Source organism: Hippoglossus stenolepis, chromosome 5, assembly GCF_022539355.2.
Source record: "Hippoglossus stenolepis isolate QCI-W04-F060 chromosome 5, HSTE1.2, whole genome shotgun sequence".
In the NCBI taxonomy this organism is placed as follows: domain Eukaryota; kingdom Metazoa; phylum Chordata; class Actinopteri; order Pleuronectiformes; family Pleuronectidae; genus Hippoglossus; species Hippoglossus stenolepis.
The window spans coordinates 26,093,273-26,120,682 of record NC_061487.1 but is presented as its reverse complement, the minus strand read 5'-3'; the positions used below and the strand labels follow the sequence as shown (position 1 = coordinate 26,120,682).

Genomic DNA, 27,410 nt, shown 5'->3' with positions numbered 1-27,410 from the left:
TCCTCCGTGGATGACGGAGCGTGTTATGAATGAAGGTCTCAGCTGATCCTGTTCAATCGGACATTTTGAACAGAAATCGCTCAGTTGTATAATTTCTTGGATCGGGCTCCTCTCGGGGAGGCTCGCGGCCGCGGGCTGCCGGAGCCTCGGGAGCGAGTCGGGAATGTATTGACGTCACAAGGAGGCCGGACACACGCTCTCTGTAGGGGGCGTGCACGCAGCCCTGTACCAAGTGTGTGTGTGTGTGTGCGCGCGCTCATAAAGCTCGAGCCCGGGGGGGGGCGGGGATGGATGTGGAGAGAGGTGCCGTGCGTCCTCGTGGAGCCGCGCAGTGAGGCGGCGCAAGTCTGTGCGTCCTCGTGGAGCAGCGGACTCTCCTGTGCGCGTGCGAGCCGCGACGCCGAAGTGCGACAGTCCCGCGCAACAGCGATGGTAAGTTAGCGCCGATCTGTCCTGCGGTTCCACTGCGGTGCGTCCGCCTGTCAGCGGCCGTGTCCCGCAGGTCCGTGTGTGCGGGGTTGTTTTGGAGCTGCAGCCCGGAGGACGGTGCGTGCGTGTGCGTGTGTGCGTGTGTGTGTGTGCCAACTGGAGTCCGGGACTGCAGCCGAGGCGTGAAGCCTGAAGTGTGGAGCCGCGGGATGTGATGCGGCTGCAGAGTGGGGGGGGGTTACGCAGTGTTTGGGGATGTGGTGAGAAGTGAACCGTGCGGCCTGCTGGAGTCCGGCCGGCCCGGTGGAGCTGTCAGCCGGGATTCGAACGTGTCGGAGGAGGCTGTGGTGGAAACAACAGCGGGCCTACGTGATAACTGTTTGAATGGGGACCGTGGAGATGGAGCTGAACTCGTTAAAACTCACCTGTGCAGACTGGCACTTCGATTTCTTATAGTTTTGAATGTTGTTCTGCTGAGTACCTGGGTTTCCTCTGGTGTGCAGATGCACTCACATGCACGCAGGCAGTGTGTGTGTGTGTGTGTGGTTATGATTTTTCTATACACATGCACTGACCCCCTGAGCAACACAAGTTCAAAACAAAGCAAGTCTCCAGACAGCAACACAGAGAATGACAGCTTCAGAGCTGCAGGTAAAGTCTGAGCTCTGAACAAAAACCATATCCTGTGTTGATCAGGTCCATTCAGCTCTGGACAGAATTCAGAGACCATCTCAGATTAGTCATGAATCTGCATCTCTGTGTGTGTGTGGCAGCCATTTCATCCCAGTGTCTGTTGAGCTTGGGAGAAATGTTGTCAGTAGTTTTAAAGAATAGAACAGATAAAACCAGAGAAACTGATAATCTTGCAGTGGTCTCTTGCATTTTCCTCTCTGATTTGCTAACCTTGCAATTATATAAACAATTTTCACCGTGTAACTCAGCAATTAATCACTCAATCAAATGTGCATATATATATATACACACACACACACATATATATATATATTTACATCTTCTGCCCTTAACCTTCAGCAAGAGAGAAAAACTATCAATAAACCCCCAAATCTTTTAACAACATTGATGAGACAAAAGACGGCGTCCAACATGAACTGAGAGGTGAATCAATATTTAAAGTATCAAGACAAAAGAAAAGGTCGGACAGCGACGGAGGAGCAGTATTGACAGTTGTAATGAGATATCGTCAGTAATGGAGTATGTGAGGAGGCATATTGTTTATCTAAGAAATCTGGTTGTGATCATAATCCACGATTTGAAAGGTGCTGCAGAAATAAGTTTATTATTATTATTATTATTGTTATTATTAAAGTTACTCTGGGGAAAATCTCATGGTGACATCACCCGGTCTAATGACACCTTTTGACCCTCTTAGCAAAACTAATGACACACACACTTACACACACACTCACACACACACTCACACACACTCACACGTACATTAAGGTTTCCTGTTACAGTATTGATTAGAGGAGCCATTTGTGCTGCATGCATGTTATTTGAGATAGAGACAAACACAGCCCCTCGGACAGTGAAAGAATATTTTACCCTCTGTTGCTTTCACGGAACGATAATCTTACACATTTTAATCTGTTCCTACTCGAGAGTTAAACCTCTTTCTCGTCTGTCTTGTGAAACATCGGTAATGAGGCATTAGCAGCAGCTGACCTCACCTACAGTGAAGACCTTTTTCCTTTTGATTCCAAGGCCAAAGTTTTGTGGATCACAGTGTTGCCTCTTTGTTGTCTCAACAGACGTCTCTCCACACCTCAGCACCTTCACCGGACTCTTCTCCACCTCCTCTTTCCCTCTGCACCTCTGTGTAAGCCCTCCAGCTCTGTACCCACCTCCCATCCAAATCCACGCTACGTGTCAAACATGGACTCCTCCGGGGAGGTGGCCGCCGGGCAGGACGGACACCTCGACCTCAGGAGCAGCCCCGGTCGCTCGGACCTCAGCGGACTGTACCACCTGGGTCGGACGTTGGGCAGAGGCCACTTTGCGGTGGTCAAACTGGCTCGTCACTTCAACACTGGCCAACTGGTGGCCGTCAAGATGATCGACAAGACGAAACTCGACGTCATGGCAACAAGCCACCTCTTACAGGAAGTGAGGTACGCACAGAAAAGATTGTGGTCAGAAACTTCAACTTACTTACTTAAATTCTTTTCACCACCATCATGATGATTTTTATTGTTTTTAGGTGCATGAGGCTGGTGCAGCATCCCAACGTGGTTCGACTCTACGAGGTCATCGACACGCCCACCACCCTGTACCTGATCATGGAGCTGGCTGAGGGCGGCGACCTCTACGACTACATCCTCCGCCACGAGGCAGGCGTGGCCGAGGGCACCGCCAAGCGCCACTTCGCCCAGATAGTGCGCGCCGTGGCCTACTGCCACCAGCTCCACGTGGTGCACCGGGACTTGAAGCCCGAGAACGTGGTGTTCTTTCCGCAGCAGGGCGCCGTGAAGCTGACAGACTTTGGATTCAGCAACTTGTTCCAACCAGGGACGATGCTGGCGACGAGCTGTGGGTCGCTGGCGTACTCCGCTCCGGAGATTCTGCTGGGAGAAGAGTACGATGCTCCGGCTGTAGGTAAGAAACCAGACGGCTGCTGCAATGTTGCACTTTTGACGACATTTGGAGCCAGAATTTGTGCAGTTGTGATCGTGGTGTCAAGGTTTCACCGTTTCATGGATCAGGAATCAGTCTCAGCTGTCATGGTGCTTTTATAGCCTCGAATAACAAATTAAACTCATCTGAAAAACGAACACTTGAACAAATATGTGTTATATATAAATATGTAATAAGAATGACAGAAACCATCTTTGAGAAAAATCCGACGTGTAATATAAGTTTGGTCCATGTCCCATCTGCTAACATGGAGGAGGCAGGATTATGACCTTTACTGCAACCAGCCACCAACAGGAGATCTAGATTATTTGGCTTCACTTTTAGGAGGCTTTCATGTCGTCCATCTTTATTTGGGTCTACAGTTTAACTACGTTCGTCAGGACTGCGATGATTCATTCAATGTCAGACAAAATTCTTGAGTCCCTAAATAACAATGTGAAACCAAAACTAACCAGATCAAATGGAAACAATGGAACAAACCCATGAAGCCTGGTTCATGTGTGAAAACGACCTGAGAATTCTTATTGTTGACGAAGAGGTTTCACTTTGAGGTCCATTTAGTAGCAATTCTGGAGCTTTTGATCATCCTACAGGTTTTTAAGCAACATTTCATAAACCAAGGAAGATGTTTTTGTACAAAATAGTCATGTGATCATGTTTGGTAAGACTACAACAGATTGCTAACATGCCAAATAGTCCATATGCCAAATTCAGATGGACGGGTTTATTGTTTGTATTTATGCCAGGTGTGTGCGTGTGTGTTTGTGTGTGTTTGTGTTTGCAGATTCATCCCCTTAGATCTATATGTTGAGAATCCGTGTGGCCATGTTTGTCCCTGTGACCCTGTGTATGTATTTCTGTGTTTTCTTGCATCTGTGTGTGAATGTACGTGTGTGTTCCTGCTCAGTGTGCATTCGCTGTTTGTGCCTTTTGTGTCTCTGTGTCCGTATAGGATTAGTGTGCGTGCGTGTGTTGTGTGTGTGTGTGTGTGTGTGTGTGTGTGTGCGTGTATCTGGGTCAGTCTGATCAAGCCAGCCAGTCCTGAGCCAACTGGGCACGTTCTGCAGAGGAACCAAACGCTGCAGCTCAACACCACCGGGCTCCGACACTGCATAGCAAGCATTATTTGTGTGTGTCTGTGTGTGTGTGTGTGTGTGTGTGTGTGTGTGTGTGTGTGAGAGAGAGGAAGACAAAGACAGATAGCAGAAAGAGAAAGTACCCTGCTTCCTTGTTTATCCACAGTGGAGCGGTTGGTCCTTAGGGGATTATCAGACATTAGGAGGTGAGGTTGTGGGATTTGACGATATGGAAACAGGGATTTTGGTCTCGTGAGACACAACATGTCCGATTCGGGTGGGGGGGGGTCGGTGGTATTTTGGCAAAACACTATTTATTCCGCTGACTGCAAAAGCATCTGCTGAATACAAATGTATCCCGGCGGCAATTAGTGGCTGTTCTTCTTCTTGTGAAAAACACATCCACAGTATTTGTTTCTGTTCAGAGGAAACTGCTGCCTGTGGATCAAAGCCAAGTTTCAACCCGTCGTCACCCGTCGGTTTGCGAGCTGCCATTTTAAAGCCTCAAGTTTGGCATTGTGGCCGGCGCCATCTTGGATTTTTGAAACCAGAAGTAACCATATTAGGAGGAGCAGGGGGTGGAGCTTGACTCAGAGCTGGAGGACACTGCCCACCCACCCACACCTGGGACCTGCACACATAACAGACTTCAAATACAGAGACTTGACTTCTTTAGATAAAGATGGACGACATGACAGCTCCCCAAAAATACAGTGTCTCTATCACCCCCTGTTGGCTAGCTGCAGGTAATAAACCCCGCCTCCTCTGAGTTAGCGGACGGGACATGGACCAAAATGAAAAGTCAAATACAGGTTTTTTTTGAAGATGGTTTCTGGGATTTTAGGTTTGTTCAAGTGTTTCTGATCAGTTTTGTTTTAATTAGTTATTTGATGATTGACAGCTGAGATGACTCTGGTCGTCATGGCGTCAATTCTGCGTGGACTCCATCTTTATTTACAGTCTATGTTGAAACCAGTAGAGTCGCCCTCTGCTGGTCATTTGAGAGAACACATGGTTACATGTACAAGAAACTAAATACCTTGAATCATCTCATTTTCATATCAAACATAGTATAACATTTTACTTTGGCCATTAGGGCTCTCTCAATCAAAACAATTACAAAAGATGTAGTGTGATGACGTTGTGAAGCAGCGTGGGATCATGGGAGTCGTTGTCTTCACCACCGTTGCTGATGAAAATCTACCTGACGTGACTCAGGTGCAAATTCCCGGATCAGGTCATGTTTTGAGGTTTTATTTATGTCACGCAGGGAAATGACAATGACTAATCGCGAATGTGACCAATGGAAACAGTGGAAGGGAAACAAACTCGACTGGCTAGCTGGCTAGCTGGCTAGCAGCGTGTTTTCCCATCGTCATACGTCGTTTGCCCCGGAAGTTAAAGCACAGACGGACAAAGCCTCGGGTAAAGATGATATAATGCGATTTAAGAAGCGACCAAAATGAAACGCACAGTTATTCTGTATAAAATGTGGATTTTCTCTGGGTTTGAACATTGTTGGAGACATTTCAGATAATGTACAGTAAGAACACAAGTCAACAGAATATATAAGTGTAGTTGTTTTTAGACATTTCAATAAAGAAAGGTGTCTTTAAACAGCAGCTGCGATGAAGAAACACGGGTCACATGCGTCCTCAACATGACTCACGAGTTGCGTTAGTTCCTGCTTCTAAAAGCGTCCGTGGGAAGGGGCGTCCATTTAAATCCATCTGAGTTATTTTTGCCTTTTTGACTCAAATGCACTTCTCTGTTCTTTTCCACTCAACCTGTGGACGTCGTGCTGATTATGTCACTCTGATAGACACGCACACTTCCATCACCCCCACACAGACATGAATATTTATGTGTGTGTGTGATAATCTTGAGCTGTACAGAGGAAGAGATGTCCCTTAGTGATCTCAGCTTAGTAAGGTGACTCATAAACCCATCTCCAAACACACACACACACACACACACCTAGGAACAAACACACACACCCACACCCACACACACACAAACTGCTCTGTGTCTTTTCTATTTCTGTCTTGTACTAACTGGCTGCTGTTTAATTCACTGTGGTTCCTTCACTTCTGGGAGTCGTGCAGCGTATGTGTGCTCTGTTTGTTCGTGTGTGTGTGTGTGTGTGTGTGTGTGTGTGTGTGTGCGTGCGTGCGTGGTTTGATGAAAGTCATATGATGTGGAGGAGAGGCAGGAAGGTCCACAGGGTCTCTTGCCTTTTGAGATAGATAAACGTGGCCTCTGCCTTCAATTACATAATATCATCCTGTGACTGTGTGTACATGTGTGTACATGTGTGTTCAGTGTGTGTGTTGCATCCCCCCCTGCTGCTGTTCCAACCTGCTCGTGGTAAACGCTTGTACTTTTCCCTTTTTCTTGCCAAAATAGTTTTGTTTTGTTTGTCCACAGAACTCCGTGAACCAGGTCTAGGCCACAAAATGTAAAGTCTGTCAGTTTGTGTGAATGTGCTCCGCCTGAGGAAATTCTAAATATGACACTGATTGGGGAGTTCTGACAGAGAAGCTCTTCTGGCCAACACGTTACGTAAAAAAGGGAAGATGAGAAGGGAGGGAGGCCTGAATCTGTTGGGTGTGTTTGGTGAGAACTCGACAGATCCTGTGAGATTCTCTGGACGTCAGCTGCACACATGTTCACCATGAGCTGTGAAAGATGTTGTCTGTGGTCGTGATAGAAAATGTCACCCTCAACCTCATTAAGGTTGTTTTTAAAAAACAGCTTAAGTTGAATTTCTGAGTTCGATTCTGGTGTTATTCTGTCGTCTTATTGAATTATTTGATTCCATAACTGAGCAAAGCACATATTGTAATATAACTTTTTATACTTTAATTTCTTTTAATGCAGCAAAAATGTAATGAGACGGGAGGAAAATCTGCTTTTCCAAAACTTAATACTCATTTTCTCATCAAGATCCATGAATTATTTACAGAGAGTTTTGAAAAATACAATGTTCTCACAATGTTAAAGAGACGGTTTTAACATTTAGAGTCTTGGCCCATGTCCCCTCCTTCCACTGAGTTTTTAATTGAAATCTGTAAGTAAGACGTCAAAAGACGATCTCTCTCACTGTGAGAAAGAAGATCCCTGATCCCCTGATCACGACTCTCCCCATGACTCCGTCTCCATCCTTCCACCGGGAGCATCGACTGGATCTGAGACCCAGAGTGAGTTCTGCACAGCCATGAACTCTGGGGTCGGGTTGTGTTAAATCCCTCTGACTCCGCTAGATGTGATTCATTCAACCACAGCAAATAGCTTCATTCAGAATAATGACTTTTCCGTCCTTCCACCGCTTCACGCACTCGGCTCTCATCTCCGCTCGGGGGCGGATGGTTGATCGGAGCCGCGAATCCAACGTCCCCCATAAACATCCCGTTTTAGATCAGAGCTGCATAACCAGAGAGCTTTTCCAGACAAAAGCCCTTTGTCAGTGTTTTCATTCCGACCTGAAGGCTGCAGGACAGTTTATATAAACACAGACTGTTCCAAGCCTAAGGAGCTCAAATCTAACGCACCAACACTGTATGTAGGAAATTAAAGAACAAATCTTCTCTCCTAGCAACGAAATCCAAAAACAAGACGACTCACTTTGGGATAAAGTTCAACACTTTATATAAATGAGCTTCTTATGCACAATGTGTGACATGAAAATATTCACCTCATAGATTCTGACTTGAGAGTTTAAATGTTTTAGATCCAAATGATTTCTCTTGGTTCAAACACATGTTACATTCAATGTTCAGGTTCAACTCATATTCATCTAGTTTCACACATGACTGATATGACTCCTCTTGTGAAAGCAAAACAATAATCGTATTCATCAAGATCCATGAATCATTTCCTGTGAAAACGTCCTGGATCTGGATCAAACTTTATTGGCTTCTTCTCTGACCCTTTCCACGTCTTTCCACCAAGTTTCTAGAAAATCTTTTTTTAGTTGTTTTTGTGTAATCTTGCTCACAAACAAACAAACAAACTGATAAATAGATAAGGGTGAAACATAACCTCCTTGGTGCCGGTAACAACAACTGAGGTCATCAGCGTTTTCTCTAAAATATCAATGCAAACCTTTACATTTGTAACTGGAGGCATTTACTTTGAAAATCGTGGAGTAGAAGACACAGACGAGGATCAACGGGCCGATGCCGAATATTCAAGTTGCGCTGACGACAGGAGACTCCAACAATCTCCTGCTTCTTCATATGTGAAAGTCCAGAAAATGCCAGGACACAATTATCTGGACATTTTCCAGATTTCATGTCTGTTTATGAGTTGATGACATAAAGTCATAGAATAGTGACAACGATGCCTCTGTGTCGCCTGCAGCCACAGTCCAGCTTTGTCTGGATCAGTAATCATATCGGAGTAATGACGTTTGTCAAGATCCTGAGAAAAATGGCTTCGTAACAGTTTATCATCAGCGACTGTTTATCATACGTGACGGCCGCGTCTCCGTTCTCCAAATGTAGGCAAAACAAAGGGCTGCATGCTTTGTCTGAACTTGGAAGACCCTTTGGAACGGGGCCGCATTGTTGACCCTCAGTGACGCATTTGGTCTTGAAATGTGGACTTCACAGGAGGCGGAGCCTAAACGAGGGCCACAGGTGGCCCCCAGACCCAGAACCACCCCCCCACCCGCCCTTCTTCTAAACTCTGAACTTTCATATCTCCAAACTTTTACAGTTGAATGTCTTTGCAATTTTAGATTTAGCTCATATGCATCTAGACTCTTTTGAAGGGTCAGAGTATGAATTAGGTGTGTGTGTTGTGTTGTGTTGTGTTGTGTTGTGTGCACTCTAAGCACTGCAGTGTGGTGAGAATGTGTGATATTCCCCAGCGAGCAGAGAGAAGCTCTCTCCCCGTCGTCAGCGGCTTCTCCTCCCTGTTGCATAACGCTCCTCCGGACGGAGACGAGCGCGCCCCGAGAGCGTGCACGTGAATTTTCCATTGTATGGCGAGAACTGAGGGCCGTTGTTTGGACCATCATGAGTGTGATGTGGGACAGGAGCTGAATGTTCATCACACATGGGGCCGGTACGTGTGAGAATCTCCAGATGGACGCGGGTCTGAGAGGTCTGAAGAACTTTATTGACACATCAGGCGTTTGACAAACCCGCGTCTGCTGTCGACCGACAATATTTCACAAAAACTCAACAGCCGATATGAAATCTTGTTGTGTTTCGAGCCGCAGGGCCTCCGTCTTTCACTGCCTCCTGAAACAGACGAGATCTCAGCAGAGGCAGCGTTTCTTTATGTGATATCTGTTCTTTTTCTGGTTGTTTTACGTCAGCGTTGACACACAATGCGACACACAGCGAGCAGTGTTCTGGTCTCCAGTGTTTGGGTGAAACACAAGGAGACAACGTAAAAAGGAAAAGAAAGATCGTTCTCAGAATAGAACGGCAACACAACAAGGCCTCTGTTTGTCACGGCCCTCAGCTCCCTTTCCTCCGTGTGTGTGTTGGTGTGTGTGCGTGTGCGTGCGTGCGTGTGTGTGTGTGTGTGTCCTCGCCTGGTTCAGGCTGTTCTCACATGGTTACCCCTCTCGCTGCGTCCGAGTACAAGACAGAGGAGTGAGGGTGGAGGGGAAGGAAAGGGAGGAGACAGGAAAAGAACACACTGTCAGCATGCCTGTGTGTATGCGTGCGTGCACTAAGCCCGGTCGTCTGCAGCTTTAGCCCTCACACTTTAAACTTGTAAAACCGGACATCCATCTGTTACTCCTGCACATTTCCTATTTAATTTTTCCTCCCAGTTCACTGAGGACTAATCTAACGTGACCTCGAGGCCTCGGCGAGGAGACCACTCCCTCCCCGACCCCTGACCTCTCTGTCCAGGCGCCAGGAGAATTTATTTCCCTTAATAACGCCGTCATTTTGACCTCGATCCGCAGCTGATCCCTTGATGTAGATTTGTTGGACAGAATCCAACATTTTCACCCTCATCTCTCGGCCGCTTCAGAAAATAACCTCTGGTTGTTTTTAGAGTCAAATTTAAAAAGGGCAGAATATTTTTGAATGTCCGTCATGAACGATGAAGCTCACAGAATTCCAAATAAGATCAGAGTGCAGAGGGATGGTGCTCGGCTATTTTAAGGCCTGAGATGATTTGCTATTTAAGGCTAATTTTTGTGTCTCTCTGTGCGTGTGTGTCTGTGTGTGTGTGTGTGTTCCAGATATCTGGTCTCTGGGGGTGATCCTGTACATGTTGGTGTGTGGAGTTCCTCCCTTTCAGGAAACCAACGACAGCGAGACTCTGGTCATGATCCTGGACTGTCGCTACTCCATCCCCGAGCGAGTTTCAGGCGACTGCAGAGAGTGAGTACCGAGGAACGATCACACGCTTCACTTACAACATGTCTGACCACAGCGTGTCTGACCACAGCGTCAGGGCGGACATGTGAAGATCCACAAAAATGTTACACATCTTTCTATCTCACAATTAATGAATAGATTCAACTGCTAACTTTGTGTGTAGCTCAGACGCTGCACAGTTTAACTTGGTGCAGCACAATCGTCCCTAAAGTCTTTCCTGTCTTGACCTCATAGCTTCAGCTGCAGTTGTGTGACAACCTGCAAGTGGCATCAGTACAGTTCCTTCTCTCACATGAGAAAGTGTCTGTCGCTCGGGATCTGCCGTGTGTGTGTGTGTGAGAGGGACGTTCGTGCACGTGCACTGAATTCTGTGGGAAATGCTGCAGCGAAAGGAAAATATTAGTCTTGGATCCGCCCATTTATTTGGGTCCTCTCTAAATTTAAATGGGTTGTTTCCTGATCTTTTCCTGCTGCATCCTTCCACCAAGTTTCACGGGAATTCGTCCTGTGGGTTTTATTTTAATGTTGATGAAAACAGACAAATAAACACACAAAGGAAATCTCCTCGGCGAAGGTAAAAACACACACAGCAGCGTGACTGTAGATTCTCCATGTGAAGACTCACTCTGACTGTTTCACAGACTTGGTGGGCGGCGCCGTCTTAACGAGTTACTGACCGTAACATCATCTCATTAACGTACATTTCACTGGATCATTTGAGTGCCCTACTTTTCTCAGACGCTGCTTTCAGCTGCTGCAAATACAGAGAACATGAAACAGTGTGTGTGTGTGCGTGTGTCCATCTGTTAAATACTGATGTTGTTTTAAACCAAACCACACCTGTCCTCAGGTCACAGGACAACCGGGTAAACTGGGACACAGAGAAATGCTGACTGTTTCTCCAGCTCGCTGTCGACTTAACGGAGGAATAGTCACAACAGGAAGAAGAAGCCAAAGTATCGTCTGTGGATACAAAGCACAACGTTGCTTATTCCCTGGTGCCACAGTCAAAGATAACAAAACAGTACAGATTGCACAATAAAGAAAGTTGCACGTGTGAAACAACCGTATCTTTGTGCAGTTCTTGCATAAATAACCTAAATTTAGTGTTTTGTGGATAATCTGAACCCCAACATCTGAGCCAGCGCTCGTCAGATGACTCGGTCACCTGACGCTGCTTTGAGAAAATGTGCAGCGGGGAACAGAGCAAGCTTCTGGTCATTAGACATTATGGGTTTCAAGCTATTTTGGTTCATAGTTAAGTGTGGAGCTGAGCGAGCTCTGAATCAGGTCATTGACTCTGGTGATCACCTCATGTCCTCTTTACAAAACAAGTAATCCTTCTGTCTTTCCTCTCAGTCTGATCTCCAGGATGCTCCAGAAGGATCCGTGTCGTCGAGCCTCGCTTGAGGAGATCCAGGCTCACGACTGGCTGCAGGGTCTGGACAACGTGCTGCTCAGCCCCGAGGCCCCGCCACACTGGCTCTCAGGGGCCCTGTCCCTCAGCTCTCCCCGCTCAGGAGTCCCCGAGTGCGGGGACCTGCTGGCTGCGAGGCCCCCACCTCAGCAGGCTTTCCCCGGGCCCTGGCAGCCGAGCCTCACCCTCACCCTCCGTCCACCTCCCGCCGAGGAGCCTCCGGTTACCAAGAACCTGCCTGCACTGCAGCAGATCTGTGAGGAAGAGGAGGAGGAAGAGGAGGAGGAGGAGGAGGAGGAGGAGGAGGGAGAACGTTTGGCGTCTCTGTTAATGACAGAACCAGTGACAGAAGCTGAGCAGATGCTTGATGACGCAGATCACGTCATGGGAGAGGAAGAGTCAGGAAGCTCAGCAGAGACAATAGAGGAGGAAGAGGAGGAGAAAGCAGACGTGAAGATGGAAATAGAGAGAAAAGACAGTGGTTGTGTTATTTCAGACCAACCCGTCAGTCATGGAGACAAGTCGGTCAGTGAAACTCCTGAAGGCCCATCGTGGTCTCTGCCTGGGTTGGTGGTCCCGTGTTGTCAGGGGCAACCAGACTCCACTGCAGAGGATGGCGAGGAGGAGGCGGAGCCTAACAACAACACCAACAAACCGCCTCCCTCCGTCCCTGCATCCTCCGCCAGCCTCGACTGCAAAGAGGCGTCAAAGGCAGCGAGAGAGGGAGAGGAAAAAACCGAGGACGGGGCACGAGACGACCTGTTGACGGACAGATCGCAACCCCACAATGCACTGGGGGAGGCGGCTCCGCGGGTGGAGCAGGGGAAGCGACACAGCTTGAAGCTGCGTGAGAGACTCTTTCAGTTCCCTCTGTGTGAGAAGGCTCTGGCCCTCAACATGCCGGCACACAACAAGCCCAAGATCCTGCCGCTGGCTCAGTACAACTGCTGCCATGTGCTGTGAGTGTAAACCAGCCGGGGCGCGACCTGGGATGTGCCGCTCGACCACTGGGGACACGCCGGCTGTTTGGCATTCGGCAGGTGGTCGACTGCGGAGCACGAACCCTGGGAAGCGGCTGCTGAGCTCCCTGCTGAGCCCCTCTGCTGCAGAGACCTTGAGGCGTGAGAGCCGAGGCCGTGTGCGGCTTCATACTAACACTCGCTCTGTAGCGTCACGCTCACGTGCTCACGGTCAGACCTATATCGTTTCAGACATGGACTGATAGAGGTCTGGACGTTTTCCAGAGTTTGTCTTTCACATGTGCAGAAGCAGCAGGAGTTTGAAGAGGGGCGGGGCCTGTGTAGAGCAGCAGGAGGCAGGACGTGGCGTTTGAAGTCTGCTGCGGAAATCACAGTGATTGAGAATTTCTGCGTCGGCCCCTTCTCGTCAAAAGCTCTCGAACCTCGTTGTCTTTTCAAGTTGACGTCTCCGTCAGCGTCTTCTACGCGTGACGCCTCTTTCGTCTTCAGGGAGACGCACGCTCCACGTGTCCCACAGCGAACATTCCACAAGTCTTTGGGTTGAAACTCAATGCAGGTTTTGATAGTTTGCTGACCATCGATACCGTTGAGGCGCTACTCGGGACACGACCGTTTTAATGTCCCGCTGGGCAACAGCAGTAAGGGCGGGATGAGCTGGTTCAACATCCGTTAGCTGTTCGCTTGAGTTGAAGCCTGATACTCAAACATCGGACGTCTCATCGCTCGCCGGCGCCATCGAATCTTTGAAAAACGGTTTGTTTCTGGGATGAAAGCTGTGACACAGTCGGTCCTTAAATGCAACATCTGGATCGAGACACCGCTCTAGATATTTGTGTTCTTCCAGTTTGGCGTCCACTGTGTGATTTATAAACGTCACCAACTCCCTCACTCGCTGAGAAGTTTCCTGCTTTTCGTTCCTGCTGTATTCTTCACATTGGCTCACACACTTGGGGGGGGCTGGCAGGAGAAGTTCCAGAAAATATCCGGAGCGACTGACCCGGACGTTTGTGTTCTCACGTGCAACCGCTCCGGATGATTTGTGGAACAAAATGCTCCGCTGTCAGTGCATGTCTGAAATCAGCTTCAGTAGAACCTCATCCATTTGCTGCTGTGCACCGGAGCAGCCGCAGAACGACCGAGTCGCCGGAAACTGAACACGACGCCGAAGAAAGACGACGAGAAAGAGACGGACGCCTGCAACTGTTTGTACTGAATAAGCTATCGTCTGTCGTTCGTTCTCGAGGTGCCTACAATGATAATTTTGGATCTGCCTGCAAGGAGCCGTGGAAAGGTCGAAATGTTCTCGCACGTGCACTTAGTAGAACCATGATTTCATATTTTATAACGCATTAGAATAAACGTTGAGAGACGTTTCCTCTTCCCTTTGCACAACCTGCGTCTCGTGTTGCTTTAAAAGCTTTTAATATAAACTTCATACAGACTGAGACTGTTAGATATATATATATATATGAGATATGATGCACAGACTGTGAATAAAGATGGACGACAAAAGTGAAGCCAAATCATCTCGTTCGCCCCCTGGTGGCTGGCTGCAATATAGGTCAAAAACACCTCCATGTTAGCAGATGGGACATGGACCAAACCAACATGAAGAAATATTCTCAAAGATTGTTTCTGTCACTTTAGGTATTTGTTATGACACTGATGTTTCAGATAAGTTTGTTTTTCATTAGTTATCTGATGATATAACAACAGGGTGAAACGTCATGATTGACAGCTGAGGCTGACTCGTGATTGGACGAGTGTGTGTACGGGTGTTTTTTTTGTTTCTCTCTTAACTCACGAGCGTGGTTTTTCACTTTGAGAGCAGGATTTATTGATTTCACGTTCAGATTTTGTAATTCTTTCACGTCGTTGGTATTTTACTGATATTTTGGCTTCACGTCGTCGTCCATCTTTAATACACAGTCTATAATATGATATATGATGTTATATATGCTGAAGCCTGAGATGATATAATTTTCTCTTATTGATATATTGACTCGTCCTAACATATGTATGATACTGTTTATTGGACCATTGATACGGATGCAGGTCTTCCACCGTATTTGAACCTGTAGTTTTTAAAGACACTGAACATAGATGATAACAGTTTTATTTTGGATGTGCAGACATGATGTTCCTCTATTTGTTTTTTTTTTTATAAATGTGACAGAGATATTAATTAACCGAAGAGATAATGTGACTTTGTGCATGTTATTACTGTTATTTATCACAAAATACCTCCGTGTGTCTTGGGTCTGACGGGACGTCGTCCTGGTGTAACTGTACCTTCAGGTGCTTTCTACAGGCACAGACAGTAGAAACACAGTGTTGTGTAGCTGAGGAGTCCGTGTGTGGTGTTATTTTACCGCCGTGTGTTTCCGTCTGCTCGACCTCGGACGTGAGGTTTGCAGAGCAACAGAAGACCAAAGCTGTACAGTAAGCTACATTCTCTCTTACACTTAAACTGAGATTATTCCCGTCGGTCACTGCAGCTTTGTGGGTTCGAACAAATTGGATTTTTAACTTGTGACCCGTGGTGGGTCGGTCGCTGTCGATATAAAGTGCGGACGTCACGTGAAATCTGATTATTTATTCGCATTTCATCATCTGTGGAAGCATCAAATGTGTGCAGACGAGGGATGAAATCCCATTACTCCTGTGTGACTGCAGCCGGCCTCTCCTCCGCGCGGCTGCTGACCTGAATTAGAACCAGGACCACGTCTCTTATGGAGCCATGAACCTATTTTTCTGTATTTATTTATTAAAAATGGATTAAATAAATAAAAACGATTTGTGAAGCGTGTTTATTTCACACAGACACTAGAAAGAAAAGCAACAACAAACCAGCAGCTGGATTAAAGTGAGTCTGATGTTTGAGTGAGTGTGAACATGGAGAAAGTTTAAATACACGTTTAAAAATGTAAAATTATCCAAATATTTCACACACGAAAAGAAAAACATAAATTCAACAGATTTTTCTCACCATTTGGACGAATTTAACTTTTATCCAACTATACTTGAAGTAGTGTTTTAAAAGCAGTGAGTTTATTTACTGCAGTATATTGTGGTAGTACTTCTCAGTACTTCACTACAGTGGGATAATCCTTCATTCTCTGCTTTGAGGTTAAAGAGCAGGATGTTCACGTGATCGTATAAAAATCTTAATTATTTTCATTATCAATATATCGATTGTTTTCTCAAATTATTGAATGTTTGCTGTGTTGGAAAATTGTGTGAAATTCTCATTATGTTTTTTAAAAAATTTTGAAAAAAATGACAACTGACCATTTACCTTTTGTGTATTTATTTTAGCACAACCAGCAAACACCTGTTTCTGACCTGCAATCCTGATCCTATATCTTCATTTACACACACACACACACACACACACACACACACACACACACACACTCACACACAGGTTTACGATTAGTGCCACTAGTGGAAATATACGACTGTAGCCGACTGAGTGCATCTCACCATCACTCTGCATCTTTGCTGAATCAGTGTCTCTGCAGCCACCAGGGCTGGTGGGAAGTTGCATGTTAAATACAATTAAAGGTGCACAGTGTCCCCTGGTGGCTGGAGGGGGAATACTGACTCCTAACAACAATAACTTAGACAATACAATGAACAACACAGCACTGTTCAGCAAGTATGGAAGTAATGGTGCCACGTCCCCCAGTGGCTTCATTTGCACACTCGTAATAATTCAAATGTGAAGAGTAAACGACACCAAGTGTTCAGCTACAGGATGTGATAGTGACCGCAGCACAGTGACGTCAGAGGCACAGTAGTGAGTACAAACTAAAATCCACACGTGTAAAAAATTATATATTTCTAATAACAAAGCAGGTGAAGGTTCTTTGGTTGCTCCGCCATCGAGTTCAAGGCAAATCTTGAATCTTGGCACGTAATCGGCTGTGTTGGCTTTAATTTACAGATTATATTGGATGTTAAGCTTGTTCCTATTGTCACAGCTCGTGTGATTAGTTCAGGAAATATAATAAGAGAAGGACAGTTTCATCAATGGGAGAAGAATTCATGATAAAATAAAATATGATTGTTTAGAGAGTCAAATTAGGACAATTTGTATTTATACATATTAAATTGCACCAAACCCATAATATAAATTAAAAGCATTTATATTATTTGTACTGTAAAATACAGTCTACAAGTTTAAAGATTACATTATAAAGAGTTTTTATTAACAGGGCCTTGGGACGATGTTTTTTTGAATGTTTTTCTATATTCGTGTGACATTTAATTTATATGACCCATATTAATACAGACTTTTATTTACATATCTAGAAGGTTTGTTCTCCTATGACGATGCTGTCCTCTGATTATAGATCCTGAGCACTAGCTGCATTTCATCACGAGGTGGAAGCACTGAGCAAACAAAGGAACATTTTGTCAAGTACAGTCACATTAAATACTATTTCCTGTCCGGCCCTAAATATTGACATGGCGATTTTCAGATCTCTCTCATCCAATCTGAACAAACCCTCCTGTATCCTCACGTCGTCTTTCTAGAGGGCACATGTACAAACCACCACTACTTTCCACTTGCTGTGTAATATCGGGGGGGAAATACTTTAAACAGCTGTTTTTAATTGCACTTGCAGTCTGTGTGTAGAGTAAATAAAGGTGCATTCCAAAGTGTGTGGGCTGCAGAAGCACTCTGCTCATTAGAGAAGCACAGGGAGTTTAACGTTTACACAGGGAGTATCAGGCTACAGCTGCTTGTATTGTTGTCCCTGCAGGAGAGGTCAACTCAACACTGAGGAGTCGGACTGTATCTTGTGGCTGAAGCACAAAGCAGCGACTGGACACTGAGACACAATCATCGCTCTTCAGACTGCAGCTTCTGGAAGAGGAGACACAAACATGGTCAGGTGAAGGAGGACAGAGCGAAGGAGGGCGACACAGAAGCTGCAGCACGTTTACACCTCCTGCTGGGTCGATACTGTGAAGATGAGGTTTCAGAGTGATGACGTCTTGTCATTGAAACCATATGATGACTAATGATTGGTTGATATGTCTCGTATCGTATTGGATTCAGAAGTCAATGCATTACTGCACAATATGACGTCATTTTCTGACTTCACGGTGATGTCATGATGACATCATCCCCACGACATGTTGTTTCTGGATCACTGGGTGATGTCGATACTTCTAAAGGAAGCAGAGATACCTGGAAAATGCATTTTTGAACAATGCATGATGTCATTTTCTTATTTCTTTGTGACTTTGTTTCAAGTATCAAGTTTATTTCTGTGATTCCACCGTGTCAGTAAAACACAGAGTGAACCAATCTGCGCAGACTAACAGTTAAAAGACGCCAGCAGCGCTAATCTCAAAGTGAAATCAAGCTAAAATCTTTTTTAAATAATAAAAACATAATAACAGGCATAATAAATACTGTGGTTTAAAAGTAAAAGTAGCTTATTTTGACTGTAGGGGTTAAGTCTTTTGTCCTGTGGGAAGAAACTGTTGAAAATTGGCTGCTTTTGCTCTTTCATCACTTATCATATGACATCACATGATCAGATATACTTTTTGGATCAACATCTCTTCATTGTTTGCAGAGATTTCTATGAAAATGTGTTTTTTGGACCATATTCTCTTGACCTTGACCTTTAACCTCTGATCAATCAGCTCCAAAAGTTAAACATCTGGAGATAAACTGGTGAATATCTGTCCCGTGCATTTTGCAGAAAGTGTTTCCAGTGCGCAGGGTGATGATGTAACTTATGGAAGGATCGGGCTGACCTGCTGTTTCAGAGCCTCCATGGATGTGAACTCGATGTGCTCCCTCTTCCTTCGGATCCAGTCCGGTTCATCTGGGATCAGAACTGACATGACGAGCTTCACCAGGATCAGCAGATGCTGCAGGGACACAAAGAGATGGAACATGTTGAGAGAACGCACTCGTGTGTTTGATTATTCGATTTCTCCGTCGTCCTTCTCACCTCGACCAAAACAGCCAACAGCAGAATGTTCGTGGTGCTCAGCCCCCCCTCCTGTAACAGCTGCTGTAACCGTGGCGACAGCAGCAGCAGCCAGCAGTTGGACACGACGGAGACAAAACTCAGGACCTCGAAAGCGACCTGCAGCAGCAGAGGACAGAGACGTCAGCCGTTCGCTCATTAACTGAAAGACGTGGTGGAGTGTGTCGTGTGTTTCTGCCGACCTGCCACACGCCCATGCACGCCACAGGCGGGGAGAAGGGCTTGCGGAAGAGCTTGCAGATCTTGTAGGCGTCCGACCGGATCTCCGTCAGGTTGTTGATGAGCAGCAGCACGGCGGTCAGAGGGTACACACAGGAGAAGAGGCTCAGATACCCAAACTGCACCAGGAGCTCGATGTACTCTGCAAACAGGCCCTGCAGCAACACAACAGGCTCGATGTCACGAGGATCTTTGTGTTGACCGGCAGATTTAAGGAATTCTCAATACTGAATACACACAGGGAAAACAGGAAGGGTGCTTTGCTTCCTGAATTTGTCCTCCTGAGGGTCGTCTTCGTTGTCTGCCCTGTGGGGGGCGCTGATGAAGCGGTCCACCAGGAAGGGTATCACCACCTCGGTCACCTGGTTAAGGAGCTGGGTCACGATCAGCAAAGACGCCAGACGCTGAAGACACACGGACGAAGACAACATGGGATTTAAACCATTTCTATAACCTTTGATGACTTTTCTTTAAATCTCGTCTTTAAATCATTCTGAAGATTAGCTTGTTCATAAAGAGCGTCGCTACAGCGCAGTTTCAGACCTTTAACAATAGATTTATTTAAGCTACGTACCAAACTACATACATGACAAAACGATTCCAAAAAGTGTGGACTAGATTAGCGTAGCTTTACAAATTGTTGTGAGTAGAACAGAAATAAAATACATTAAATAAGGATCAAAATTACGTAATACTTTGATCTTTACGACAAATATACGGATCAAAATGCTGATTCAGTTAATCGGGCTGTTAAAACAATTAGATAAAGTTTTATGTCTCTGGGGAATTTCTCAACCTGGAAATTTCTCCCTTTTCAGCTCGGAAACCTTTAGTTTTAAAGACAGTTTATGGGAGTTCAGTGTGATTCATTGTTTTCACTACACGTTAAGAATATTTCAGGCTTTGCTGCATTTATTTGCATTATTTCTTTATATGTGTGGTGTCATGTAAAGTTGAATAAAGTGCAGTATTGTTGGAGTACCACCTTTAGGAGCTGCAGTTACCTTACGGAGCAAAGGCACATCCTGCTTGAAGAAGGCGATGTGGAAGAGCACAGCGAAGTAGTTGAAGAAGGTGAACTACGGGGAGAAGAGAGAAGAGTGAACGAGTGTGTTTGGGTTCTTACTCATGAGATAACTGGTGATTAGGAGATTAGAACTGGAACCAACCACCAACACTTTGGACGTCAGATGCTTCTGGAAGGACGACTCCTCTCTGTGGTTCTCTAACAGGACACGAGAACACGTCACATCAGGCACTTGTAATTTAATGGATGGTATAATTATAAGAATTATGATAATATTAATAATCTACTCTCTCATGTCTTCCTCCTGACTGCGTCTGTGCCGCAGACTGAATGTAAAGATGGACGACATGACAGACAGGTACATAAAACCCACCTCCTCCATGTTAGCAGATGGGACATGCAATATTTTTCTCAAAAGGTAGTTTTAGGTAGTTTTCTGGAGTTTGAAACCACGATGCAGCACAGACGACTCAATATTTAAATACATTTAATGAGCTGTACCAAATTTACCAAAGTGCTAACCATTGATTTATCATCATATTCAAAATACGTGTTATCCAAACTCCCCCTCTGACCAACCCCCCCGCCTCCTCACTCACCATATTCAGTCAGTTTCTGTGCCGCCTTCTTGTAAGCAGACCCCAGCATGTTCGTATAGAGGATGTGAAGCACCGAGGGCACGTAGAGCAAAGTCTGGGACAGCATGGAGTCCCAGTCGCTGTTCAGCTGCTGCACCTGAGCTTCTGCCCAGTAGAAACAGAGCATCCCCAGAACCACCAGCCCTGCAGGAGGAGACGTGACGGTGCAGCAGAGGTGAGGAGGAAAGAGGAGGCTCTGATGTCTTCACAGAACGAAGCAATTCACTGCATCAAAGTGCTTTTACATATTTCATATTTTTCACAGCTTCTGTACTGCTTAGAAGATCAGAAAACCTCATCTTTTACTTGCTGATCAGTATCTTGTTGCCTTTCAGCTCAGCAACAAGCATCAATCAATTCAAAATGAGATTCTTACCCAGAAACAGCCCGACCACTGGCAGTGACACCAGTGCAATGCGCAGGTCTCTCTGCCATTCGGGAAAGAGGGGCTCCACACGCCCCGTCACCGGGTTGACCCCGAGGTCACCGTGGAAACCAGGCCGGGGCTCCGCGAAGCGCTCGGCGAGGTGCAGCGTCCCCCAGCGGTAGGAGAGCGAGGAGCTCCTGCGTTTCCACATCTCCATGAAAACCGTGGACCAGAGCATGCTGAACACCGCCTGGATCATGTGACTGCTGGGTTCCGAGTCTTCGCCTTCATCCGCGACCTGTGACCCCGGGACCGATTCCACCGTCTCCTTCTGAACCTCACCTGCGATGGGCAAGAGGAGCTGTGAGGCCTGTTAGTTTGTTTTTAAGGTTCGCAGCATCATTCCGCCCGGATTCTCAAGCAGGGCTGAGCCGAAACCATCGTCTAGAACCGTGACATGAACATAAACGATGAATCCACACACCTACCTGAGAAGTACGTGATGGTCAGGCCCAGTATCGCTGGTGGGAGCAGAGACCAGGTGTAGAAATCCAGGAAGCTGAAGTAGAACGCCACGGAGCTTCCGAAGTACGCATTCACCGAATCTGGATGAACCAAAAGAGCAGCTGTCGCACAACAAGTCATCCATTGTGTGTGTGTGTGTGTGTGTCTGTGTGTGATGCATCTTTAAACCTACCCAAAGGCTGAACCAGCTGATTACCAGTGTACCAGGCTTGGCTGAGATCCTTCAGCTGCTCCGGGTTGTGAAGGGGAAACGTGTCTATGATCACACCGGCCGACCCGAGCTTCTGCCCTGCAACAGTTACACAAACACAACAGCAACACAACACTTGACTTGAGAACATGGACGAAACGAAGGAGCGGCACTTTTCTAACAAAGCAATAATTAATTCATAATCATAGTCGTTTTAATGTTATTTGTTGACAGTGAGTAAAAGCTTGAATAAAACCAGCTCTATCTTTTTTAAAGTGTTGATCTTCAGCTTCACATTATTCCACTGACGAGTGATCCAATTATTTCAGTTTTTCCAGTGTGCACTGATCTGAGATCTGAAGACACACTCACAGATGTTGTCTCTGTTCTGCAGCGTGCAGGAGTCCATCAGACCCGGGACCCTCAGGTCTCTCTGCGCTCGCAGACCGTCCAGCTCATACTTCACGATGTAGTGTCGCTCCGCCAGCGTCAGGAACACTTCCATGTTGTCTGTCACGCACATGAACACACACGGATGTTAGTGTAGACAGTGATGCATGGCGACAAACACAGACAAATACAAAATACAAGAGAAGTATCTGAAGAGCGCTCCCCTCCTCACGCAGGCCCTGGTTCCCTTACTGTCCGTTTACTGTCAGTTTAATGACGTATCTATGATGATCCAATTACTAGTATTTTTTACAACACTTCATGTACAAAAGAAAATGTATCCACGCCACACATTTCACCACAGTACCAACGTTTAACCAAACCTAACATCTGGCACATGGACGATGCTTGTGCCAAACTGCAGCACTCCAGTAACACAGTTTGGATTTATATACGTTTCTTAAAACCCAGATATATGAGCAGCTGCTAAAGTTAATATTGTACTAAAGGTTCAGTGTGTAGGATTTAGTGACATCTAGTGGTGAGGTATCATGTTGCAGCTGAACACCCCTCCAGCTCACCCTCCCCTTCCAATCATGAGAGAGAACCTGTGGTAGCTTCTGTTGTCATAGAAACTCAAAATATGTTTAGTTTGTCCAGTCTGGGCTACTGTAAGAAACATGGCCGCCTCCGTAGACAGGATCCGCTCCTGATGTGAATATAAAGTATTTAAATATGAAGTATTTAAATATAAAGGCCCCATTCTAGGGGCAAGAAAACAACAATTAGTACAATTTAGATGAAACACACTCGTGAAAACATCACTAGGATTATTCTATATTCAATTTCTGCCATTAGATCCTTTCACCTGAATCGTACACACTGGACCTTTAAGTGTTTTTGTGAATCCACTCCTCTGCTGTACCTAAATCCTTGAAGTTGTGTCTGTCGTTGTAGGAGAAGGCCTCCATGTCCCCGCTGTCGTAACGTTTACACAGACCCAGCTCCTCAGTGGCTCGTAGCAACGTACAGCGAGGGGCGGAGACCACGATGATGTCACCAGCGGCGTCCTCCCCTGGGTGGGCCAGTAACCCAGCACCTGGGGGCGGGGTGATAAAGTGCTGACTTCAGTGAGGAACTGAATTAGCCCCTTAGCTTAATTAAGTTTTTGGTCGTGCTAATTTAAGTTATCATCATTACATGAGTTTGCAGGACACCATCAGATAGAATCATGTCTGAACTCTATGCAGAAATTGTCTCTTTCTATATATTTACATGGAATCATTTCACTATCCACTATCTGCATTGCTAACGGGCTTGTAAATGCAAATGCAATCAAATGCTGGAGACCTTCTGGTCAATGACTGTCAATAGATTCCCGACACGAGAGCTCAGAAACGTTTGAGCTGCATGAATTTCTCTGCACGGTTGCAATCGATGGAGAGAGAGTAAACTGATCCCTGCATCTACGCTGCAGCACGTTCAAGCCCTCACCGCCATCTTTCTGAGAAGATCCGATCAGTCTGATGAGCCACCTCTTCGTCTCCGGCCGAACCTTTTCTCCCAGCTTCACCAGCACCAGCGGCTCGACTCGCTCCGACATGCAGCAGGGGCAGCCGACCTTGGTCCACCCCGGTCCGGTGGTGGCAGCGCTCAGTTTGCCCGGGACCTTTCCCTCGGGAGTCTCGTCCTCCGGCTGCTGGGCCTTTTCACTGCTGCTGCCGCCAGCTCCTCGACCTTCATCACCTCCTGCCTTGCTCATGGTGACACTGGGAAGACACGTTCACAACAACAGCTGAAGTGTGCGGCTCATGTTCAACGTGGACAACAAGAGGAGTTCGAGGGGAAGTTCCCTTCTTCTATCGTACTGTTATTTCCTTGTTACGTGTCAAGGCTCCACTGATGGAAACGTACAGACATTATTATTCCCAGTGGATTCAGGCCAGACACTTATCAATCAATCAATCAATCAATCAATCAATCAATCAATCAATCAATCAAACTTTATCAATAGTACCTTTTATACACAGCATTACATTAGTGCACTGATGATCGCAGACTTTTGTCTTTCCCAAGTCGGAGATTGACATTTTCATCTTTTGGTGAAATATGGTCAAACATCAATGGTGACCAGAGGATGAATCCCCTTTGACATTAGTGATCCCCTGACTTAGGCTCTAGCGCCACCAGCAGGTCAACTTTTCCTCTACCACCATAATTTGCGATGTTTGGTGAGATGTCTTGATTTTGAGAATCTTTTTTTGAAAGGATTCCTACAAAGTCAATAGAAATTCATGGTTCCCAGAGGATAACTCTAGCAGGACCCCTTGACTTTTCCACTTTACCACCACCAGGAAGTTCATAATTATTATTCATAATAATGATGATCCCTCATCTTCATCTCACCTTCTACCACCGTCAGTTTCAGTTTGTTCCGACAAAGACAACGACAAGTCCCATCGGCTTTAACTTTTTATTTAGCAAATGCTAACATGCAAACCTAAACTGTGGTTTAACGCTAACCACTTGCTAAATATGAGCATGTTAGCGTCCTGACTTCAGCGTTCACCCCGAGGCACTGCAGCCGCCTCACAGAGCTGCTGGCTCGGCTGTGAGGTCGAGGTCTAACACCTTTTCTACATCTTAAAAAGTAAATATGGAAGAAAAAACATGAAACAAGATGGAACCTAAAACCCTAGATCAGTGTCATGACTCGTCTATAATCATTTAACAAGCAGAACGAAGCTGTGAAGTTATGAGAAACGTGTTTTGAAAGGAAGAAGTCAGAGCAGTTTAAGGTTAGTGTGTCACCAACCACCACATTATCACCTTCTCCCTTGTTGTGCACTGGACTTGTCATATTTACATATTTGAGTGCGGTGAAACGGCTGCTGCTTTTATTCTTTGCATTTGCATTACCAGCTATTAAGTGTGATACAGAGGTTTATGGAGCTTTTGCATTTGCATGTGAGACTGAACTAGCAAACATATCTGGCATCACTTTCCAGTGATCTGCATCCTGTAGTTTGTCGCTCGCACTCGGGCAGTTAGTTCCTCGCTGAACCCCCGAAGATGTGAACTGACACTAGATGGTTGTCAGGGGAGGAAACATCCGTTGTTTCTGACCACAGACGAGACAGAATAAAACGACTCCCTTTGACTTGGCTGCATGTCAACAGGGTTTGAACTGAGCTACAGACGCACTCATGGAGGAGTGCGTCTGTAGCTCAGTTGACAGGACGAGACAGAAAGACTGAAAACAGAAAGTGGCTCTTCCTGTTGTGATCTGGAGGCTGTTTGAAACCTCATGAGGGTAAAGAGAGGATGAGAATGCAGATTCAATACCTGGCAGGACGTTGATGATGAGGTTCCTACAGCGGCCCACACCCCCTCCAAACTCCTGTGGGAACACACACACACACACAACACAACACAACATCTATTCAGTCGTGCTGGAGAGAAACCAGGAAGGAACCGGACATTGTGAGTCTGCAGACACTTACCCAGCCTCAGTGTGTGGTTCCTCCCAGATCTCTGCCTGTGTTCATGTGTGTGTGAGTGTGTGAGTGTGTGAGTGTGAGTGTGTATGGCAGGAATGCGGAGGAACTTCCCAGTCACTGCAGGGTGTGGAGGGTTGTTTGGTTTCCATTCAGACTCCTCCCTCCACGCCTGCTCGCTGCCTTTACTGCTGCCTGTGCACCTCAGGGTCCTACTGCACCACCCGGCCGAGCTGCCCCCGTGACGCAGAGGCAGGAACTCACTGGTCTGAATGAAAGAGAGAAGAGGATGACGAGGTGTCGACAGCGCAGCTACAGTTTGGTCTGAGAAACACAGGGAATCTGCAACTTCGACAGCATGTCAGGGGAATCAGATTTCCCCCCCCCGGTGACCTTTAATGTGCACACAGGGAATCTGCGAGGCTTCAGTTCAGTGACTCTGCACCGACGCTCTGACCTGCTGATAGTGTTTGCTCTGTTCTGAGTTAGTTCAAATAGTGTCAGAGCTGTAGAGGGATAAAAACTCAAAAGAGCAAAATGCAACAGAAACGTGCTTAAAGGTCCAGTGTGTAAGAATTAGGTGAATTTGATCTATTGGCAGAAACTGAATATGAAATAATCCCAGTGATGTTTTCACTTGTTTGTTTCATCTAAATTGTACAAATTATTGTTTTCTTCACCTTTGAATGGGGCCTTTATATTAAGATACTTAAATACTTTATATTTACATCAGGAGCGGGTCCTCTCTACGGAGGCAGCCATGTTTTTTTTACAGTAGCCCAAACTGGACAAACTAAACCTTTTGAGTTTTTATGACAACTGAAGCTTCCACAGGTTCTCTGTCATGTTTGGAAGGGGGAGGGTGAGGTGAGGGGTGTTCAGCTGCAACACGACACTTCACCACTAGATGTCACTAAATCTCACACACTGAACCTTTAACAGCGTAGAAAGGTTCAGATTCATCAACACCATGTTCTGTGCTTATACACGCAAAGACAGCAGTTACTAACTTAGGGATGAGGAACCCGACAAGGGTATATATATATATATATATATGTATAGTTCCATTAGAGTAGATTTCATCTTTACAAACACCTCTCTGTTCGTATCGGTGACGTCAGCCTCCACGAGACACTTTGCTGCATCACTATTGATCCTTCAGACGTTAATTCTTTTACTTTCCCTCGGCTCCGAGTGTCGTTTATTGACGGCGTCCTGTTGCAATCAGCATCAGCAGAATGTTAGTGAGGGCAGAATCACCCCCCCCGTCGGAAACATGAGGGGACATTTGTATTTTTTTATTTCAATTCTGATTTATAACTGATCAAATAAAATCATTTAAAAATATATATTTATATTATTTGTTCCACCAAAAATTTAAAATATTTATTGAGGAAAACCTCATGGTGAATTGCAGCAGATTAATATGAAGTAGACATGCTCGCTATGTTTATTTACTAAATACATTTTTTAAATATTTGCTCTTTTCTTATAATACAGTGTATCTGTGTGTATTCTTATAATTTAAGAATATATCCAATATTCAAGTTAGGGTCTAAATAATTTTGAATGAAGTTATTACTAAATACCAGCGTTACGTTTACTTTGTGCAAGTCAGCAAACATTAGCTAAC

The 27,410-nt window shown here is 45.8% G+C and overlaps 2 protein-coding genes across 4 annotated transcripts; one reads left to right on the top strand and one right to left on the bottom strand.

Moving 5' to 3' along the window:
• The first annotated feature begins 204 nt into the window (after positions 1 to 204).
• snrkb (SNF related kinase b) lies at positions 205 to 15,700 on the top strand. Of its 3 annotated transcripts, none has more exons than XM_035157523.2 (5): positions 205 to 546; positions 2,199 to 2,558; positions 2,648 to 3,042; positions 10,369 to 10,510; positions 11,867 to 15,700. In XM_035157523.2, the coding sequence occupies exons 2-5, from the start codon at positions 2,323 to 2,325 to the stop codon at positions 12,885 to 12,887; spliced, it is 1,794 nt and encodes a 597-aa protein (XP_035013414.2). In that variant the 5' UTR covers positions 205 to 546; positions 2,199 to 2,322; the 3' UTR covers positions 12,888 to 15,700. The 3 variants fall into 3 exon arrangements, with proteins under 3 accessions (XP_035013414.2, XP_035013413.2, XP_047195827.1); XM_035157522.2 differs by having other exon boundaries at positions 208 to 432; XM_047339871.1 differs by lacking the exon at positions 205 to 546 and having other exon boundaries at positions 2,415 to 2,553.
• Positions 15,701 to 16,197: 497 nt separating this feature from the next.
• On the bottom strand, positions 16,198 to 26,000 carry ano10b (anoctamin 10b). Its single transcript, XM_035157616.2, has 16 exons — positions 25,784 to 26,000; positions 25,626 to 25,680; positions 23,775 to 24,049; positions 23,206 to 23,379; positions 22,263 to 22,400; positions 21,873 to 21,989; positions 21,664 to 21,780; positions 21,185 to 21,517; positions 20,770 to 20,952; positions 20,313 to 20,368; positions 20,148 to 20,222; positions 19,383 to 19,547; positions 19,107 to 19,298; positions 18,886 to 19,023; positions 18,686 to 18,802; positions 16,198 to 17,780 (listed from the first exon to the last, which is right to left on the bottom strand). Exons 3-16 carry the CDS (start codon positions 24,040 to 24,042, stop codon positions 17,757 to 17,759), a joined length of 2,097 nt encoding a protein of 698 aa, XP_035013507.2. The 5' UTR covers positions 24,043 to 24,049; positions 25,626 to 25,680; positions 25,784 to 26,000; the 3' UTR covers positions 16,198 to 17,756.
• Between the last annotated feature and the right edge of the window lie 1,410 nt (positions 26,001 to 27,410).